The 21,740-nt window shown below is 48.9% G+C and overlaps 1 protein-coding gene across 21 annotated transcripts in view; it reads left to right on the forward strand.

The window, feature by feature from the left end:
* Positions 1-21,740, forward strand: part of ZMYND8 (zinc finger MYND-type containing 8) — a 110,224-nt gene that overhangs the window by 57,891 nt on the left and 30,593 nt on the right. For 11 of the 21 annotated variants that reach the window (XM_070420784.1, XM_070420791.1, XM_070420782.1 and 8 more), the window contains 6 exons: positions 136-213; positions 1,161-1,276; positions 2,189-2,257; positions 4,118-4,195; positions 6,316-6,797; positions 15,214-15,354. In XM_070420784.1, the coding sequence (XP_070276885.1) occupies positions 136-213; positions 1,161-1,276; positions 2,189-2,257; positions 4,118-4,195; positions 6,316-6,797; positions 15,214-15,354 (964 nt within the window). The remainder of the gene's footprint in view (positions 1-135; positions 214-1,160; positions 1,277-2,188; positions 2,258-4,117; positions 4,196-6,315; positions 6,798-15,213; positions 15,355-21,740) is intronic. The other 10 variants (XM_070420795.1, XM_070420797.1, XM_070420800.1 and 7 more) reach the window with 2 other exon arrangements.

Here is a 21,740-nt window from a genome sequence, read left to right on the forward strand (position 1 = left end):
GGGTTGGTGAGAGATAGTTCCTATTGTGTGACTTTGTTTAACTAATGTTATTTTCCAACATCGTCTTGCATTTCTCGAGGGCCTAGAAGCCTAGGCCCCTGGGATGCTGCATGCTAACTTATTTCTGCTTTACAGATGAATGAAATCGAAGTATGTCCAGAGTGTTACTTAGCTGCTTGCCAAAAACGCGATAACTGGTTTTGCGAGCCTTGTGTAAGTTGGAGTTCCTTCCCTTCGTTTTATGAACGCTGTGCCTGGATGACTACCCGAGACAGCTTTCGCTAGGTGGCTTACTCGACCAAACTTGGGGTGAAGTTTTTAAGTAATGTTTTTACTGAAAAAGTGATAGCAGAGTGAAAGCAACGCAGGTAGGAGAAACCTCTACGGCTACTTGTCGAGAGAGCGGGGATTCGCCAAAGCGATGCAGATAGTGACACAAGTGTTAAATGAGTGTGTCATTCCAAATCTATTTTAAGAGAATTAAGTCCATGGTCACCCAAATGTGGTGGTGGTCGGGGGGTCAGGGGAGAAAGATCACCCTTCTTTCCCTGTGGTTCTGCATTTACCAAACTGGTGTTCTGTGTAGAGAAATGCAGTTTTGGAGTGGGCTGGTGGCGGTGGAGTATGCCCGGGTGGAGGGTGGGGGTGGTGGCGGCAAGATTGGGCAAGTAAAGTGAACAGTGAAAACACAGTTTATGTCTCTCCCTGCCTTTGGAGATTAACACCTGAATCGTTCAGGGTTTGAGTAGCCCTCCATAAAGAACAAAAGAGGCTAATACTGCCCCTCATTACATGCTAGATACACCCCACGTTTAATCCTCCACCGTAACAGAGGCTGTAAGTGCTGCAGTCTCTGAGTTGCACAGAAAGGTGAGATCTTGCTCAGGACCACCCAGGTAGTCACGGCACAGCCAGTTTTCAAGCCCAGTTTTGTCAGTGCTCCGTTGTTGGTTTCACCATTTACCCCCGTTCCCATCTTCGCCCAGGCCTACTGGCCACACCGCCCAGGGAACACCACCTGGGAGACTGTCTGGAACAATTCTCTTCCAGTTTGTGGCCTCTATCCCCTCTGCTTCGCTTTATCCGCACACACCACGCTGTATGTATGTCTCTTGCTGTCCAGTACATTCAGACTCTGGATTTTGTTTTTCTTTTCCTAGAGCAATCCACATCCCTTGGTCTGGGCAAAACTGAAGGGGTTCCCATTCTGGCCTGCCAAAGCTCTGAGGGATAAAGACGGGCAGGTGGATGCCCGGTTCTTCGGACAACACGACAGGTGGGAGTTAAAAATGGGCTGCAAACGTGTAGCTCGCGCTGAACCTTTGATATGGTCAGTGGGTACGAGGAGGAGCGGACGGGATGGCTATCGTTTTGTTGATTGTCATGATACCCACCGGGGATCGTGTAGTTTAAAAGTCCTGTTCTGTGCTGTGTCGGCCCTGGGAATAATGCATGGGCTTCAGCTTCTTCAGGTACGTGAGAAGAGAATCTTGCTTTCGTGCTTTTCTTGATGAAACCAGCACCAGAATAAGGTTCCATGGTTATTTCAAATGCTGCTGTTCTTTTTCTTTTTTTTTTTTCCTGGAGTAAATCAAACCGTTGTGCAAATTGGTTTTCAAAATATTGCTCTCCGTGATCAGAAGCATTTTCCCAGGTTACCAGTAAATGGATCTCCTATCACTGTTCTGGGTAGCGCCCTCCCCCCACCCCCACTTTTCTTTGAGGCTAAATGAGAAATTATAAGGGGTGACTGTTTGGGCAGGTGTGAGCCCTCCCTCCCAGCCTTTCTGCCTTCCCCTCGCCCACTGTGAAGGGAGTTATTCCAGTGACTAGCAGTTCCCTTTAGAGCACAGCCCCCTGCGGGCCTGAGAGCCACACGTGGACGGAGATGAGCAGCAGTTAATATCTTAGCTCTACTTTAGCGAGTTAAGTTATGATTAAATAAGGCAAAAGCCCTTTGGAAGCCCCACCGAGCCGCTTGACAAAAGTGTGTGAGTGCGTCGGGGAGAATATGTAAAAGACATCATGCTGAATACTACACATAGCCACAGAATGTACAGACCGTGCGGTTTATGATTTCATACAACACCGGAATCTGCAATACCCCTCTGTGTTAAATTTTTGCTTATTGTCTTGCAAGTCAAAGAAAAGAGTGAATTCCAAAGTAATCTACAAAATCATTCACTAGGAACCCAGGCCGTCCAGAGTCAGGAGGCGAAATGGAAGTTAGCCGAGATGATCGTGGGTTTGATAGGAGGTATTGCCCTTTATTTGATTTTGACCGTTTCTGTTGGAACTCTCTTAAAAATTCATTTATTTGTTCACTCAAAGAAAAATGTATTTGGTGCCTGCTGTGGGCCAGGCTGTGTGCTGGATGCTGGGGCTTTAGGATTGGGTAGGCAGACAGCACTGTGCCTGCCCATCAAGAGGGTGGCATCCTAGTGGGCAAGACTGATAATACACAAGTAAACAAACAGGTACGATGCTCTCAGGTCAGCAGGGGGTGGTGTGGCCCAGGGAAGATCTGGGTAGAGGGGGCCAGAGAGAGCAGAGACGTGGGCGCGAAGGGCCAAGGCCCATTGTGCTCCGGGGGAAAAGCCAGGATCATGGTGTGGTTGGAACAGGATGAGGGAGGAGAGGATGATAAGACGTGGGGTTCAGAGGTTGGGCAGGCCCCGGATCACATGGGCTGTTGTGAGGAGTCTGGCTTTTATTTGAAGAGCGAAAGGCATTGGTGGCAGGCTGCAGACCTTCCTGCCTCTTCCTTAGAACATCCATGTGTGAACCGTCTTGATGGTTTGGGATTATTCTTGTTCTCCAGTGTGACGTAATCTGGGTAGACTTAAGATACAGGCCCCTATGCACCAAGTGTTCCCAGACCCTGGGATCTGCTGTCCGCTGAGCCACTCTGCATGGACGCCCCTTGAAGGTGGCTTAGGGGCATGAACTTTGCTGGCTCTGGAGGCTGTTTTTTTAAAAGACAGCAGCACAAACCTGATTAGATTTTCTTGAGCTCCCTTGGTGTCCTCTGCCCCCTCAGAGGGAATATGCTGAGCTGTTGGGCTCATTTTCGGTGAGGAACATGCATTGGGCAAGGTGTTTGGACACGCACAGTGGTGGAGTGGCCATATGCTGGCCTTGTAGGAATGTGTCAGTTAGCCTTGGGCAGGGAGTCCCTGACTGCGGTGGGGGAAGCCACTCCTTCAAGGATGAGCACCCCTCCCTCCCCTGAGGTGATGCCTTTAAAGCATAATGGGGCCACTTTGTCCACAGCTGGCTCTTATCAGACCCAGGAACAGGATGGAGAGATTACAGGGAGGCTGCAAGACGGGTAGCATGCTGTCCTTTTTAAGGGGAGTTTGCTTTCAGGGATGTAGAGCCAAAATGTGAGCCTGGACAGGTGTCAGTGAAATGGGCCAAGACAGCAGAATAGAAATATTACAGACCGTTACCTGGTCACCGTCAGGGTGATGAATCCTGGAGCCGGGGGAGGCTCTTCTGCCAATCAAGGCATGTTCTCAAGTGTCTCATCACGTGCCTTTTGTCCTTCAAAATATTTTCATTTCACCCGGCCGGTTTTGCTCAGCGGTTGAGCATCAGCTCATGCACCAAGAGGTTGCTGGTTCCATTCCTGGTCAGGGCACATGCCCAGGTTTTGGGCTCGTTCCCCAGCACAGGGTGTGCAGGAGGCAGCCCATCGATGTTGATGTTTCTCTCTCATCGATGTTTTTATCTCTCTCTCCCTCTCCCTTCTTCTCTCTCTAAAACCAGTTAAAATATACTTTAAAAAACCAAACACACAACTTTAAATGCTATTTAAAAAATTATTAAAATATATTTTGATTTTTTTTTCAGACACACAGTATTATGTAAAAATATAGAAAATATCTTATTAAATTCCTGCAGAGGTGGCATTAACTGAGGGCCAACTATGCAGCAGGCACTGCTTTAAGTGCTTTCTATAAAAGTTGCTTTTATCCCCATTTCGCTGGTAAGAAAACTGAGGCCCAGAGCTAGGAAGAACCTCAGCTGTGGCCTCACAACATTGCCCCCACAGGCTGTTGTATTGTTAAGCAAATCTAATTTTCCTTTAAATATCTCCTGGGCCTGCTTAAAGGAACAGAAACAGTCATTTTCCAGAAATCACTTGCCAAGCAACTTCATTGAAGGCACTTAAGAACCTGGGAAGAAACAGGTAAGGCCCTGATACCAGATGACAGTGTGGGGGAAACTCGGTCCCAGTGACCGACTGGCTGACCAGCTCCTGGTGGTGCCGGGACTGGGGCATTCTGTTTGCTCCCCTTAGTGCCCCTCCAGCTTGGGGCTCCTCCTCTGTTTTACTGATGGCAGCGCTGAGGCTGGCTCAGGGGCGGGGAGTCCCTTGTCTGCAGACAGCCCAGGGAGCCTGACCGCTCCGCAGGCCTGTCCCGCCTGGTCCAGGCCCTTGCCCACCCGTGGTAATGCTTGGAGTCTAGGTCATTCTGCCTGACTTGCAGGTGTGGTTCCTCAGGTCTCAGCATGGAAGCAGCAGTGAGCTGGGATGGACGAGAAGCTGTCGTTTCCAGCACTCTGAGAACAGATATTGTTGGGGTGGTCAGGTTTAGTGGGTGTGGCAATCTAGCACCGCCAAGCGTTGCAAACAGGCAGCCTGTGCCCTGAATTCTGCCCCATGCACATGCTGTATTTCCCCTGGGCTGCTTTTTCTTTTAAAAATAGGAACGAGATGCCAACCATTAAAATTTGGTTAGAACATAGTAGACGTTCCCATTTTGTTTCTCTTTGAAGCCTTGGGAGGCTCGGTTGTGTGGGGCTGACTCTTACAGGGGCACTTCTCATAGCACTCGGGGATGGTATTTGCATCAGACTGGCCGTGAGTTTAATTCCTCCCCACAGTTGACTTGGCTTCTTACAGCGTGATACCAGGCTTGGGTTGATGGTCTGTGAAAGCCAAGAAGCCTCCTTGGAAAGCTTACTCCCACCAGATTCCCAGCTGCAAACGGTTGAGGTTGGGGAATAAAATGTGACCCAAGTTACAGCTTGGGTGTTTCTTTGTCAGCTCTGCCTTCCCCAGGGCAGGGGGGTTGTGTGCCCATTTCCTGCCTGATGTCACTTGGGTCACTGATTCCAGGAAAGCAGCTCATGTTCCCATGAAGTCTCTGCAGAGCCCACGGGGGTGTGGGGTGTTGACGCTAGGGAGGTGGAACCCGCCTGGGAAGCGGAGGGCGCACACCTGAAGGCTAAGTGAGGGGCTGGTTTCTTGTTATTTTTCATGTGAACTATCTCACGTTCAAAGCCATGCACCTCCTTTTAGGGTTATGGCTTTCCAACGTTCCCTCCTTGCTCCATGGAGAACCCCGGTTTTTAAATTCATTTTTTTTTATTGTTTTAAGTATTACATATGCCTCTTTTTCCCCAATTGACCCCCCCCTCCCGACTCCCCCCAGAGAATCCCAATTTTAAAAGAGAAAACTTTTCATTGTTTGAGTGCAAAATAGTGAGCTCGGGGAGTAGTTTTCTCTTGGGAGGTGTGGTCTAGGATGCAGTGACTATCTTCTTAGTCTCTACCAACCCAAAGCCAAAGGGGCATTATTATTACTATTATTTTTTATGGATTGAAATGTCTAAGTCTATTGAGGCTTTTAATGTTTTTGTTAAGTTCATGTTCACGTTCAGCCCTGATGACATAACGTGTGTTAAGTGGATTGTTTATTAACCATTCAAACCAAGTCATTTATAAAAGAAAAGGAATGTGCCTTTACGAATCTTGGCAAGCATACTAGGCTAATTGGGTTTGTGTTCAGGAAAAAAACAATTCTGAAACCGACCTGAATGTTGCATTGACTGATGAATGAATAAGGGAAATGTTGTATGTATACATAGTGGAATACTATTCAGCCTTAAAAATTATGCCACAACATGGCTGAAACTGGAGGACAACATGCTAAGTGAAATAAGCCAATCATATAAGGACAAACACTGCATGATTCCATTTTTATATGAGGAATCTATGTCAGATTCATAGAATCGGTGGCATCATGGTTGCCAGGGGCTAGGGGTGGGCAAATGGGGAATTACTAGTCAATGGGCATAAAGTTTCAGTTACACACTATGAATATGCTCTAGAGATCTGCTTGCTGTACAACCATGTGCCTATAGCCAGCAATTCTGTGTTGTACACTTACACGTTGGTTAAGACGGTAGAACTCCTGTTAAATGTTCTTAACCACAGTGAAGTAAATGTTTTTAAAAAGTTACATAAAAATCTTGGAAATGACCAAAGTCGACTTAAAATCTCTCTCTCTTTTGCCCTCCTAGAGCCTGGGTTCCAATAAATAATTGCTACCTCATGTCTAAAGAAATTCCTTTTTCTGTGAAAAAGACTAAAAGCATCTTCAACAGTGCAATGCAGGAGATGGAGGTTTACGTGGAGAACATTCGCAGGAAGTTTGGGGTTTTTAATTACTCTCCGTTCAGGACACCCTACACGCCCAACAGCCAGTACCAAATGCTGCTCGACCCCAGCAACCCGAGCGCTGGTGCCGCCAAGATAGACAAGCAGGAGAAGGTCAAGCTCAACTTCGACATGACGGCGTCCCCCAAGATCCTGATGAGCAAGCCCATGCTGAGCGGGGGCACCGGCCGCAGGATCTCCTTGTCGGACATGCCGCGCTCCCCCATGAGTACAAACTCGTCCGTGCACACGGGCTCCGACGTGGAGCAGGACCCCGACAAGAAGGCCATGTCCAGCCACTTCAGCGCAAGCGAGGAGTCCATGGACTTCCTGGACAAGAGCACAGGTCAGCCCCGGGCGGGAGAGGGTGGAGGAGGTCCCCGGGATTTCCACAGCCTCCACACCTGGTGAGCCAAACCTGACCACTTCGCAGAACCACAGGGAGCCTCGTGGGGTTTCATTCTAGTGCAGTGGTTCTCAACCTTCCTGATTCCTCGACCCTTTAATACAGTTCCTCATGTTGTGGTGACCCTCAATTTCATTGTTACAAATTGAACATAATTAAAGCATAGCGATTAATCACAAAAACAATATGTAATTATATATGTGTTTTCCGAGGGTCTTAGGCGACCCCTGTGAAAAGGTTGTCGCGACTCACAGGTTGAGAACCTCTGTTCTAGTGGGATGCGTGATGAAGCTGGATCCTTGCTGTTGGGGACCAAAAAATGACAAAAGCACTCCCAGCAGGCCAGCTTGCAGGTCATTCCTAGAAGTGGGCAGAGATGTTTAGAAATCCTTCTGGGTTCAGCTCAAATGCCCTTTAGATTAATCACAGCAACTTCCCGTAATGGTTTTTCTTTCTCAAGAATTTTATTTTAATTGAAACATGTTTCTGTCAAACCCATGCACTTACATCATTTAAGGCCTGAACATCAGAGAAACATGCAAGGTAAGCAGTACTCCTCTTTCCCAAGGACTGTCCCACACCTCCGGAGTCACCTGGTTTAACAGCTGCCTTGCGTTTTGAGACTTGCTGTAGCTGAGAGGTTCAGAAGGAGGACGCTGGCCTCAGATTCCAGTTCTGCCCCTCCTACCTGTGTGGCATTAGTCAGGGTCCCTGAGCTCTTACGCCTTCGTCTCCGCATCTGTAACATCGTGATAGGAATAAGATCTGCCTCGTAGGTTCTTATAAGGATTAAATGAATCAAAATACACAGAGGCTTAGAACAGTGCCTGGAGTAGGAAATGCTTCGATAGATATTGACGACTATATTATTTCTTATGGCTGCTGATCAGATGCCTTTGTTCTAGGACACAGTAACTTGTGTTGACATAGTTTCCGAAAAAAACTTCCCCTTTGCCCTTTAGTTTCTGACCAGAGTCCTTAAAAGCTTCCTCTTATTCCACAACACGATTCCACTTAAGCCCAGTTAACAGAACATTGTGCATAATCATTCCCCCCCTCCAAAGCCTGCTGGTTCCCAGGGAGAGCTCGCTTTTGAGAAAGTGTTTTAACCTCGGCAGCAGGCCCGGGAAGAATCGCTGTTGCCTGAACTTTCATTGCCATGATTTTTGCCACGTTCTAGACCACCTATTTTATTACATTCTTAAATATGAAACCTCCAATGTAGCTTCATCCTAAGCTGGATAAAATGTATACACTCACGTGTTTACATTGCTTGTTGTAGTTTTTCCTAAAATACACGAAACGAATACATAACTTGTCATATCACACCTGTAGGGCCATGAACCCACTCTCCGTTCTCCTGCACCGTATTTCAGAAAAACAGTTTCAATGTGTTGACTGTAGCGTCTTTCTTCCCTTGGGTGGTACAGAGGTCGAAATGACATCAGACGTCCTGGCAAAATTCCTGATCATTTGCGTAGCGTTTTAGGTCCTGCGTTAGCAGACTTTAAAGTCCTTCTCCCAGACTACGATCCCCTTGCTGGTATGTGCTTGGGGCATTTGGCTGATCCTGCGTTGTACAGCCAGTGAGTAGTTCAGGAAGAGAAGGTGATACTCAAAATTGTTTTCATCTTACAAATTGCCCCCTTTTCTGTAAGGAGCCCCGATAGTAAATATGTTAGGCTTAGTGAGTCTCTGTCACAACCGTGCAACTATTCGACACGGTCGTCGTTACTAACCCAGCCATAGACAGTAGGTGGCTGTGACACTAAAGTGAATTTCATATAATTTGTGTGTTTAGTGAACTATCAGTCCTTTTGATTTCCCCTCCACCCCACTGCCCCAACCATATAAAAATGGTAAAAACCTTCTTAGCTTGCAGGCCATACAAGAGCAGGTGGTATGCTGGATCTGGCCCGTAGCTTGGTTTGCCAACCTCTGTTGTATAGACTAAGAGAAGCTGATTCAGTCTCCCCATTTTACAGAAGGCAAGTCGAGGTCGCTAGGAGAGTGCGGGGGAGGTGCCGAGGTTCCCGGCGCCCCATCCTGACTCTAGAAATGGCTAGCCTGGTTTTCTTTTCATTGCACTCTACTGCCCTCTGCTGTTTGCAGTGACAAGAGCATTTATCGGAAAAAGTGGACTAGTTACTGAAATGTTCCCATAGTCAGATAAGACTGATTTATCCAAAATTGTGTAAAAAAAAGGAAAAAAAAGTGCCATAGGAACAGAAAAACCATATAGTTACAGCAATGAAAAAATTTTAAGCAGCAACATAAAATTGAAATAAATTGTTAAATAAAACTTGTATGAGAATTTAGAAACCCTTCTTTTTTGCGAGGGGAGAGGGTGTGTGGATTGAGCTCAGAATCATGTGTCTGTGACCTTAGAACTGGATTTTTGAGAAGCACTTTGTGCGGCCAAAAGCCTTCTACTGGAATCCCATTGTCTTAATGGTCAAAGTGGTTTATATTCTCAGTGATTTTATTTATTTATTTATTTATTTATTTTGCTTCCCCCTTTATTTAGACCTCATGGCCAGAATTGATGCCTTTGTCAATATTTGTTTGTGGGATCCCAATTTAAGTCGTTAATATGTTTTAGGATGAGAATTCTGGGGCCTGTGAGCTAAAGGTCCTTTGGTCTTATAGCTCTATATGGGTTACTGCTTAAGGAGAAGGAAAAACATGTTCGTAAACTCCTTTATATTGTGAAATCAATATATTTTTATAAAACAATTGTTATTTACGAAGACGGAAGTCACAAACGATACCACCTACCACAGTCAGCCCTTAGCTAGTTTCCAGGACTCTCTCCATGTTGGTTCATGTCATACTATTACTTTGGAAACTCAAATACGTCCAGAGGTCAGGCTGGTGTGGAAATGAGGGGCTGGGAAGTGGTAGGGACTGGGGTGAACTGAAGCAGAAATACACCTTATCACGACGCATTACACGTACACACGTGTGCTTGTGTGTGCAGCTCTCCCCAAAGCAGTGCAGTGTCTACAACCCGATACGTGATAGTCTGCGCCGTCCCTTTTTTCTAAAGGGCATTGGGGCCTTTCCTCCTCCTGGTTAGAGCCACGTGGGAATAGGGGCTGAGTGTTGCCAGATTTCTGGTTGTTCAAGAGAAGTTTCAAATATTTTTTTAAATGCAAACTACCCAGACTTTCATATATTGGCTCATTTATTTATTTATTTATTTTTAAAAAATATATTTTATTGATTTTTTACAGAGAGGAAGGGAGAGAGATAGAAAGTCAGAAACATCGATGAGAGAGAAACATCGATCAGCTGCCTCCTGCACATCTCCTACTGGGGATGTGCCCGCAACCCAGGTACATGCCCTTGACCGGAATCGAACCTGGGACCCTTCAGTCCGCAGGCCGACGCTCTATCCACTGATATATTGGCTCATTTAAAAACAACAACAACGACAACATGCTAGGTCACACACATCCGTGCACTACTTGTTGCATGCATCACCTGTTTGCAATGTCTGGTGTAGACTGTTGGAGTTTTTTTGTAACTTAACCTGTGTTCTGAATGCTTTTTCATGCTAGTAAATGACCCTTCAACACAGCATTTCTGTCCTGTCGTAGGACCGTCCCGTGATGTTCTGCCGTGTGGCTCACCCGTGCACACCGCCAGGACTTGTGAACACATAGGTTGTTGACGAGGTTTTATAAGCAGAGGAAATTTAGCACGAATCAATCCCTCCTTCAACCCCACCCCACCTGGAGGGCTGGGGTGCGCGGGAGCGAAGGGCCTTTTTTTCTAACTTAATTCTAAGACTCCTGTTTCATGTAGTCAGAACAGCACTTAGCACAGGCTAGGATTTTGTCAATGCAGACAATAGATGATGTGCTTTAGCCCACACTTGTAAATTGCACATCAAAGTATAAAATCTTATTAAGTTATTGGTGACTTCAAAGGCTAATTGTTTCTCCTTTGGGCAGTATTTATGGCTTTATAAAAGGGTTGGCATCTGTTTCAAAGCTTAATTGGAATGAGCATTTCCCAATGTCTTTCTGCTTTTGAAAATGCCTAGAGTGATTCCAAACAGGGTTTCTCAGTCTTGGCACTGTTGACAGTTTGGGCCGGATGACACTCTGTTGTGGGACTGTCCTGCGCCCTGTAGGTTGCTTTTTCAGCATCCCTGGTTCCTACCCATGAGATGCCAGCAGCACACCCTGTCCACAATTAGAACCCCCCCAAAATGCCTCCAGACATTGCCACATGGCCCTGGGAGCACAGTCACCCCTCCACTCCCCATTGAGAACTACTGATCTAATGCACCACATTTCCGAATTTTAGCTCTGACAAAATTCTGATGGCTTCACATTAATCTTCGAAACTCTTCAATATTTACATTTAATTTTGTCTCACTTTTTTCTTGGACATAATATTATATATCTAATAGCACATCTTTGTACCCTAAGAGATGGCAACTATTAGGAATTGGCTGTTCCTTCAGATATGTTTAATGTATATCATCACATTGATGACGATAATTATTTTGTGGTAGAATGGGATCATACTAAGCTTTGTGCTTCTTTCAACTTCGCGTTATTTCTTTGGCTTCTTTCTATGTTAGTGTATATAGTTCTAATTGTCGGTAGTATATAGCTTGTACGTGAACGTGACAAGTGTTGGGGGTCAGAACTGAGTTTTGGGAGATACTCCTTGGGGAAGAAACCTGGTTTTATGAAGTAATGTGAATGCAGATGTTTTAAATGGATACACTGGTTTGTTTTCTTCACGTAATTTAAATTTATATATCTACATCCTTGCTAACTTTCTGATGTCCAATGTTGTAGGCATTAAGAGCCTATCTATTCATCTTCACTGGAGTCATACGATTGCGATACTTTTTCTTTATTTACGTTTTTCTGTATATTTTCAAAGATTTTGAAGGTCATTCCCGTTGCAGCATGCATCAGCATGGCATTCCTTGTTGTGGCCCAGGAACATCCCATTGTGGCTGTACCACAGTGTGTTGATGGACATCCGGGTTGTTGCCACCTTTGGGCTCTTGCGAACTATGTTGCTCTGAACATTTGTGTACAAGGGTTTGATTGCGTTCCTGTTTGGGGTACATACCTGGGAGTGGACCTTCATGAAATGTACAGGGATTGTCTATCTGTTTGCTGCATGAATTTCTCTGCTTTATACATAAAGTGTAAGGTTTTTTACATCTTCTAAGAACTACTCTTTGCCCCTTGAGGGCATATTGCCCCTGTTGGGAATGCCCAGACTGGGGTGATAGCAGTGGAGATGGTGATCAGTGGAGGGGTTGGGGGTATAGTTTGGAAGTGGTGTGCAGAGGCCTGGCTGAAAAGTTGGCTAAGTTGAGGCAGGAGGAATTGGAACGGCCTTGGGCAGCCTGGTGAGTGTGTGTAGCATTAACTGATAGGGGTGGGGCAGGTACAAGGTCTGTCACAAATCGGGCAGGTGGCACTCGGGTGGACATCGGCTCTGGCTTTTTCAGGGCTAGCTTTCAGGGACCTGTGGGTTGCTTAGTGACTCAGGCACTGCCCCTCTGTCAATGGCATGAAGCAAGCGGTTCTAGATCCCTGGGTTGGGGTTGGGGGGGGCCTACCCTCCACTGCTGGGTGGAGAGTGAAGCATGCTTGTCTCCATGGAAACCAGTGTTCTCCCATCACCCTTATACTTGGCCGGGTCCAAGTGCTCTGTTTAAAAAAACACTTAAAAGATGTTTCTTGCTGTAGCCAGTTTGGCTCAGTGGATAGAGCATTGGCCTGCGGACTGAAGGGTCCTGGGTTGGATTCTGGTCAGTGGCACATGCCCAGGTTGTGGGCTCAATCCCCAGGAGGGGGCGTGCAGGAGGCAGCCAATCAATGATTCGCTCTCATCATTGATGTTTCTATCTTCCTCTTCCTTCCTCTCTGGAATCAATAAAAAATGTATTTAAAAAAAACATGTTTCTTAAACCCCAATACCGAAACTTTATTATCAAAGGAAACTTTATGTCTGTGAAATTAAAGGCTTGTTCCAGTTGTTTATTTATTTTTACTACACACTGGCACCTATGCACACACACCACACACACAGAATTATATTGATTGATTTTAGAGAGAGAGAGGAAGGGAGAGAAGCATTGATTGTTGGTCCACGTATTTATGCATCCATTGATTGCTTGTATGTGCCCTGAGCAGGGATCGAACCCGCAACCTTGGTATATTGGGACGATGCTGTAACCCACTGACCTGCCTGGCTAGGGCCACACAGACTTATAAAGCTCATGGCTTTACCTGTGTTGTTGCTAAAATCCTCTGCATGACCACAAGTGGGGCAGGGCTTCGTTAGGCCGCCGCCGGCCTCTCCTTACATTTTTAACTCGACCTGTTAGGCAGGGAACCGTGGATTCACGTGGTGGAGGTCTCTTGTGACAGTACCTTGGCGTGGGATTTTGTTCCTGTTCCCTTTAGGGTCAGGCTTCTTGGCAAAGTTCCCCACAGTCCTCAGGAGCGCTTTGGCAGCGTGCTAAGCGAGCCCCTCTCTGCTAGGCCGGCTTGTTTGTTCGTTTTAGAGCAGCGGTCGGTCGCCAACCGGTGGTCCGTGGGGTCCGCGAGGTCCGAAAGGTGGCGACGGCTGTCAGAGAGCACAACTCGAAAAGCCTGGCCTGCAGCCCTCGTGGGGAGGGCATGCGACCGATCCTTTCAGCCACCGGAAATCTCTTGGAAGCGGGGGGGCGCATAAGTGAGTGGATTGCTTAAAAACAAAACCAAAGAAACATCCCAACACTAAAGGTTTTATTGGAAATATTGAAATCTTTTAAAATGTCTTTAACTTCACTTATTCCTGTTGGTTTAGGTAACAAGCACTTTATTTCTGCTGGTTATCCTAGCAGTGGTGAGAGGAGCAGGGTTAGTACCAGTAATAACGACGGCCCTCAGAATGCGGAATGCGGGGCCAGGTATTCGTTCATTCTTATAGTAAAACTGATTGAATTCAGTCTTCAAATGAGCTGAGTCCTCACAATGGTTTCGAATGTTTCTTGAGCACTCGCTCAGCCCAGGTGACCTGCTCCCCACCTCTGCTCCTCATTTCCGGGGGAGGCGAAGGATTCCCAGAGACAGGGCTGCGTGGTTCCCGTGTGGGCGCATCAGTTCAGCACTTGCTGGCATTTGGGGCCAAGATAGTTCTTCTTCAGGGACGCTGTCCTGTGTCCTGTAGGATGTTAGCCGTATCCCTGGTCTCTACCTCCTACGGTGCCCGGAGCACCTTGTCTCCTGGTCTGACAACTAAAAACATCGGCACACACTGCCCTGTGTGCCCTGGAGGAGAGCTGCTGGTTTGGATGATTGAAACCGAAGCCCCAGAGGTGAATGGGAAATAGAAACTTCTACTACACTAAGAGGAGGCGATGCACAGGGTGGTACTTAACAGATGCCAGGCAGCTGTCCAGAGGACTGACTGACCTGGTCCTTACAACTTGATGAGTGTCGGGACTTTCACCCTCCCTTGGTAGGGTGTTGTTAGTATTCCTCTTGGCTGCTGCCAGGAGAGGAGATTCAGAGACAAGGTAACGTACCCAAAGTCACACAGCAAGTCGATGCAGAGCTGGGACTTGGGCTCAGTCTGGCTTCCAGTCCATGCCTGAGTCCATTGCTCTCTGCATCTAGAGTCTCTCCCACCGTCTTACGTTCAGTGCAGCGTTGGCAGGTCCTGGCGCTGGAGATGAGGTGACCTCAGGTGTATTGGTGTGTCCGTCACTGATGCTCTCTCTGAGCGTGCCCGTTTGGCAGGTGAGGAAATGGCGGCAAGCAGCCACCCACGTGAAGCGGGTAGTTGACCAGTGTCCCATCACCCCGTCGGGGCTGCGTTTAGCTCCCGTCAGCATTGCACCTGTGACGTGGGAGTCCCGAGCTCTCCTGAGGGGTCCAGTCGGCCTTTGGCAGGTGCGGTAGCTGTGAGGCCCACCCCTGCGTCTCCCACAAACGGGTGACATGCCACCTGCAAGCCTGGCTCTGGTCTCTGCGTCTGGCCCGTGCTGGGGTCTCTGGTTTAAATTGCTATTTATTTTGAGATTTTTCACACCCATGAATGGGCCAAACCAATTTCAGTGGCAGCTTAGCCGATTTGTCTTAGAGCTTTGTGTCTAATAGAATAACTGGGAGGCCGCCTTCCTGTGTGGCCGAAATGGTTTAACATGGGGAGGAAGTCCTTCGCTTTGAAACCAGTGGCCGGCCCTGCCCGCTGCCCCCTGCTCTGGTGCCCTGCTGGAATCAAATACAGTTTCTCCGCTCTGGCCCACCCGACACCTACCTACAAGTCTGATTTGTTTATTTCTTCGTGACTCTGTCCTTTAACAAGTGCCTTATCTTTTCAGCGTCGCCGGCCTCCATGAAGACGGGCCAAGCGGGGAGTTTATCTGGCAGCCCGAAACCTTTCTCTCCTCAAGCGTCCACGCCAATCACGACGAAAGCGGACAAGACGGCCACCACCGGAAGCATCCTGAACCTTAACCTGGGTCAGTGGGGATTTTTGGAGTCTCTTGCTGGGGCACCTGCATATTTTTGCAGGTTGTGATGCCCTCTTTTGTGTGGTTCTTGAGCTCTGAACTCTCTGAGTAAACCGTGTAAAAGGTAAAGTAGAGGAACATGAAGATTTGTCAATAAAAGGGACAAGTGGGGGTTTCCCGGGGGCTGTTGAAGTACCTTAGGCCAGTGTTTACAGCCGTACTTGCCCTTGACCATGGTCACCCAGTTCTCACATGTAAATATATGTACTTGAAGTTATATGTGTGTGTGTGCGCGTGTGCATACATTGAGTATTACGAATCAGTATTTACCTTTTCTATGTGCAGTATATTCTTAGGTCAAAGTCTTTAGCAGAAATTGGCATTGGAAATGTTAATTACCTAACTTCCTGATTCATTCCACCGTTTCCTAGTTTTTATTGAGCGTCTGTCATGTGCGGTATACAGCGTTGGCATGGGGCAGAGTGCGGGGAGGAAGGGCCCTGCTCCTGTGGCGCTTGGGTTCTAGAACTGGACAGAGAATCATCAAGGTGGATAAACAGGACAGTTCATTCCGGAAGGTAAAATGTGTTGATATGATAAGGAGAGAGATGGGTGGGGTGGAGGTGGGGAGAAGAGGCAGTGGTTCAGGGGGTGGAAGGGTTAGGGAAGGCCTATTTGAAGCGGGGAGTTGCATGACAGGAAAAACCAGTAGTGCCAGGACCAGGAGGAAGAACATTTCAGAAGGAGCAAGAACTTTACAGGCCCGAGGGTAAGGATGAGCTTTGTGTGTGAGAGGAGGGGCAAGGAGGCCCAGGTGGTGTCCTGCGGCTGACTGACGGGAGGTTAGGAGGTGAGGTTAGAGAGCACGGGGCCTGAGGACCCTGGATTGAGCAGTGCAGGATGTGAACTGACTGAGAGTTCAGAAGGACTCTTGGCTGCTGCGTAGACTAGCCCATTCTGCTGCTCGAAAACCCGGCAGTTCCTCCCTCCCCTAAGGGCTACTTGCAGGGTCTGGAGACATTTCTGGTTGTCACCCCTGGGGGTGGAGGGTGCTGCTGGCCTCTGGTGGGTAGAAGCCAGGATGCTGTTGACCACCCTACAGTGGATAGTAGGCAGCCCAGGAATTACTGGGCTGTACCAGTAACTGTGTTGACAGATTGGATGTGGCAGGAGAAATAGGAGCCAAGGGTTCAGTTTTAGGTTTGTATGTTTGGTGCCCTGAGGCCAGGTCGAGGCAGGAGGTGTCATTCGGAGAATCTTGATTATACGCTGGGGTGGGCTAGAGCAGTGGTTCTCACAGAGCTGGGCAGGGGGTGCCTGCTACTGACATTGAGCGATTTAGTGATTGCAGATCAGGGACGCTGTTAAACAGCCTACGCTGCCCAGGAAGCCTGCCCCCACACCCAACCCCCCAGCAGGGAATTATCTCATCCCAGTGGTGGTAGTGCTGAGATGAAGACCCTGGCCTAGGGCATAAAGGGCGGGTGGGGGCCCTGGGACACGACCATGGAGACAGGTCAGCAGGAGGGGGACAGGAGCAGTGGACAGGAGCAAGCCGCCCTGTGTGTGTGGTCCCGGAGGCCTCTGGAACAGGGCTTTCGGAGGGTGCTCCAGTGTGACTACAGAGCCTGCGGTGGTCGGTGCCTTCCGGGTTCTCCTTTTCCTGCAGTGCCCTTTCGGATGGAGAAACTGGGGTCTGGAGAGGTGGTTTCTGGTGCCGGGATGGCAGAGCCCGAAGGTGGCGGCAGGGCCGGGTCAAGCCTGTGCTCCATGGAGGCCAGTGCCCTGTGCACCCAGTCACCGTCAGGGCCACCCAGATGTGACTGACCAGTCGGGGGGATGTAGGGGCTCCAGTTCAGATTCACTGGTGGGAATCGCTCACTTGAACAAACAGGTGACCCATTTGCTGCCTTGGGGAATAGTCACCTCCTCAGCAGTGTGGTTTGCTTTTCTCATGCCTTCCTCCCACCTCCACACCCCGAGAAGAATTGCCATGTGGAGGTGTTCTCAGGGTCGCATTTCCTCTTTGCCAGCCATGCATGGCAAGAATAGCTCCTTCCTTAACCCAGGCGGACCGTGGGCATCCTCGTGACACGGGGACTTCCTGTTTGGCCTGACCCACCGTGGGAGTGCACGGCTGCTTCCTGCCTGCGTTTGGGTGGGCGGGCACAGTGGGACCAGGCCTCTCCTGCCCACTGGGGGACACGGGCCTCATTTTGTCAGCAGGAGCGGAAGCCTTGGGATGTGGGCGTTTTAGGGCTGGGGTTCCAATCGCCTACTGGAAAGAAGATCAGAGAGGGATCCGTGAGAAGCGCCATGGATGGGTTGAGAAATGGGAAAGTGGAAGGGGATGCGAAGTATTTTTCCAGGATCCCAGGGAGGATGCTTATGGTGTTTCATTATGTCTATCATCTGTGTGTCTACTTGGAGCAGACAGAAGTGCCAGGGGTAATGATGACATTATTACATTTAACAAAATATTTAATTAAAAAAATTACACCGAGAAAGGCAAGCGTACAGGGATGGCAAACAGATCAGTGATTGCCGGGGGTGGGGGTAGGGGACGGTTTGACTGCGATCTCAGGAGCTATGGGGCAGATGGAATTGTCCTGCATTCTGTTTGTGGTGGTGGTTCCACAAATCTCTGCCAGTGTTAGAACTCAGAACTGTATCCCCCAAAACGTGAATTTTACTCTCTTCAGATGAAAACCACTCAAAGGCAGGTGCTAGCCCCATTTCACAGGAGGCCCAGAGAAGGGAAGTTGCCTAGCCAGGGCCACACATGGGTCCAGGTGAAGTTGGGCCTTCAGACTCAGGCCTGTTTTGCTGTGTAGCTGGAGCTCTTCACCGGGCTACGGGAACTGAAATGCTTCAAGATGCGGCCCTGTTTTGACTTTCATGTGCCCTTGAAAGGGGTTGGGGGTAGAGTGATGATTTGGAATGGGGGAATCACACAGAGGACGAGGTGCCTTTTTAAAGGAAGCAGCTCCTACCACTTGAACCTGTGTTGTCAAGATTCTGAGTTTTCAGAAAAACAGAAATCCTGATTTTTGTGTGAATTCTCCTAGTTTTAAAAATGTGACGTCGATTTCATCAAAAATAAAAAGAACTCTACTCGGGCCAAATAAATACAACTAAAAATACAAAAAATCAGCCCATGGATCGTCCGTGGTTGTTTAATTACTCTCGTAGCTACTGGGCATGAGCGAGGGGAAGGTTTACGCAGACCGCCCTCAGCCTGCTGCTGGCAGACAGCCTCTCTTCTCAGCTCCAAACAAGGAGCCAAACAAACCCTGGAGGATTGTCACGGCCCCTCCTGTGGCTTAACTCGTCATCATAGTGAGGACGTGCTGGTGAGACTAGGAGAGAGAGGAGGCCCTGATTCTTGTCTGCATTCCGGTTCGCCTGGCCTGCGAATCCTCATCTCTTATCTCACAGAGGGTGTCTGCTTGGGGCTGGACACACCCAGCAGTTCCGGGGCCTGCGAGTGACAAAATGTACTCTGCTGCTCCCCCCACAGTGGGCGCCCGGTGCCGCCTAAGCAATGGAGCGTGTCTGCTTGTCTGTTCCTCCCGGTGGCTGCCGGGAGGCGTCCTTCCTTCCTCACACAAAGCAGGGCCTTGACAGCCAGGCATTTGAGAGCTGGATGCAGAGCAGGGCCTGGGTCTCCCAGAGGTGGTCTTGGTTTTTGTTTTTTGCAGTAAGTGCAGTGAGGAGGGTCTCTGCCTGGCTTTGACGGCCAGGAGACCATCTGCTGGGGTCTCCTGTCTGGATGTTGTTCCCCGAAGGACCAACATTTTGTGACTCCTGGAAGTCCATCCGGTAGTCTCCCGGCAGCTTTGGAACAAAGGAGTTTTGTTTTGTTTTTTTCCCTTTTTTTTTTTTTTTAACTGAAAAAAGAAGTGATTATATTTCTCTTTTAAAAAGCTTTATTGGTTTTGTTTTGGTTAATCCTCACATGAGGACATTTTTTCCATTGCTTTTCAGAAAGAGTGGAAGGGAGGGAGGGAGGGAGGGAGAGAGGGAGGGAGGGAGGGAGGGAGGGAGGGAGGGGGAGAGAGGGAGGGAGGGGAAGAGGGAGGGAGGGAGGGAGGGAGGGAGGGAGGGGGAGAGAGGGAGGGAGGGAGGGGGGGAGGGAGGGGGGAGGGAGGGGGGGAGGGAGGGGGAGAGAGGGAAAGAGGAACATGGATGTGAGAGAGACATCAACTGGTTGCCTCCTACACGTGCCCCGACTTGGGGCAGGAGCGAACCCGCAACCCAGGTACGTGCTCTTGATAGGGAATTGGACCCGGGATCCTTCAGTGCTCAGGCTGCCACTCTAGCCAGGGCTCCCGTGTTTTTATGAGCAGTGAATGCACACGGTGAGAGAAAGTTCACAGGACAGAACGATGTGGAATGAAAAGCCATCCTGCTGCAACCCTCTGATCACCTGCCTCTATACCCGCTCCTCACAGGTGACCGCTGTGTTTTAGTCGCTGTGGAGAGCTCACCTAGATACATCCCAGTGGTTCTCAAACTGGGTGATTTTTTTGTCCCTCGGGCACGGTGCAATGTCTGGAGACATTTTTATTGCCACAACTGGGATGTGGGTGCTACTGGCACCTCGGGGTGGAGGTCAGGGTTGCTGCTGAACATCCTACAATGTGCGGGGCAGCCCGCCCTCCCACTGCCACTGCCCCCAACAGAGACCTGTCCGGCCCCAAATGTCTTAAGTGCCAGCATCGAGAAGCCCCAAGAACACAGGTGTATTCATATCTATCCTCCGTTTCCTTCTTTCTCCACCACACCAACGCTAGAGTGCGCTGCCGATTGTACCCTTCTCAGTAAGCAGGCTGGTTGTCCCAGCAGTGCACGGAGATCTGCTACGTTTCAGCAGCTGCGTTTTAGTGCATTTCAAGGTGAACTGCACCTTACTTATCCACGCACTTAGCTATGGACTCTAGGTTGTTTCCCCTGCCCCACCCCCCCCTTTTTTTTTTTTGCTGTTGATAACAGCTGCGATAAAGACCCTTTGCCCACAGGGGAGTGCGTATCCACAGGATGAGTTCCCAGAAGTGGAACCTGGGTCAGAGGCCACGTGCAGCTGACGTCTGGCTGTCCAAACAGCCAAACTGCCCTCTAAAGGGGCTCTTCCATCTGTGCTCCCTCCAGAAATGTAAGATCGTGCCTCTTTCTCTAGCGTGGGTTTTTTTTTAGAAAATCACTGTTTCCATTTGTAGCCTGAGCTGTCTTCATATCAGCTGAAAAGTTCAAAATGTTGGCAGCAAGGGTGGATTCGGAAGGTACGCCCGATATAGAAGGGCAGGGGTGGAAAGCGTCGCCTGGGAGCTGAAGGAGAGAGCAGCCCTTCTCTGCTCTCTGCGGAGGAGAGTCAAGCGCAGCTGAAAGTTCCAGAAAGATGATCATGTGGCTAAACTGCAGTTCCGCTCCCAGGGGCCTGACCCCAGCCCCCCGGCTTGTGATCGTTTCTTGTCAGAATAAACATTATAGCAGCATATGGACGCGAGCAGCCTTATTTTGTAAAATGCGGCCCTTTGCCTTTTCATTCCTCTCTGTTATGAGGTGTAGGTCTCTTTCTATGAACCCTAAGGTTTAGAAGTGTGGTTTTGTGTGTCAACACAGATACGCCAGGGTTCAGGCAGATCATGAGGAGTTTTCTTCACTCACATTGGTCTAACACAGGGTTGTCAACCTTAGCTGCCGTCAGCATCGCCCAGGGAACTTTTAAAAGGCCAATGCCCAGGCTGTACCCCAGGCCAGTCTCGGGGGTGGGGGTGGGGGGTGGCCAAGGCGTTAGGATTTTTTTTTTTTGAAGCTCTACAGCTAATATCTTTGTGTAGCCCGGTTAGCCGTCAGTCACTGGGACTCATACAGGTTGATGGCACATTTTGTAGCCTGCAGATCAAATCTGCCCCCCCCCCCCCTGCTTTTTGAATAAAGTTTTATTGGAACGCAGTCATACCCATTTGTTTACATATTGTTTGTTTTCGCTTTTGCACTAAATCCTGTATTGTATGGTCCATACAGTTTCTTCCTCTCTGGCCCTCTACAGGAAAAGTTTGCTGACCCCGGGCTATAGTAAGTGTATTTTTCTGTAACTGCTTTGTAAGGTGCTTCTGCAGTAAATTCTTTCCCTCCAAAGTGGCTGTGCACTCACACCTGTGAGCGTCTCCAGTCCCGGTGCTGCCGGCTCTCTGAAGAGGCCCTGGTCAGCGCGCACACGCACACGCACACGCACACGCACACGCACACACGGCTGTTTCTCAGAGCCTTTTCTTAAATGACAAGGATGCTGTCACTCTTGGAATCTCCCTGGCAGCCTGCTCCCAGAGTGTTTTTGGGCAAAGGGCCTTCCTCATCCTAGTGGAGGCCTCGTTGTGGTGATAAAATCAACT

The sequence above is a fragment of the Myotis yumanensis genome, unplaced genomic scaffold, assembly GCF_028538775.1.
Source record: "Myotis yumanensis isolate MYYU_CA2020_CCGP unplaced genomic scaffold, mMyoYum1.0.hap1 SCAF_7, whole genome shotgun sequence".
NCBI lineage: Eukaryota > Metazoa > Chordata > Mammalia > Chiroptera > Vespertilionidae > Myotis > Myotis yumanensis.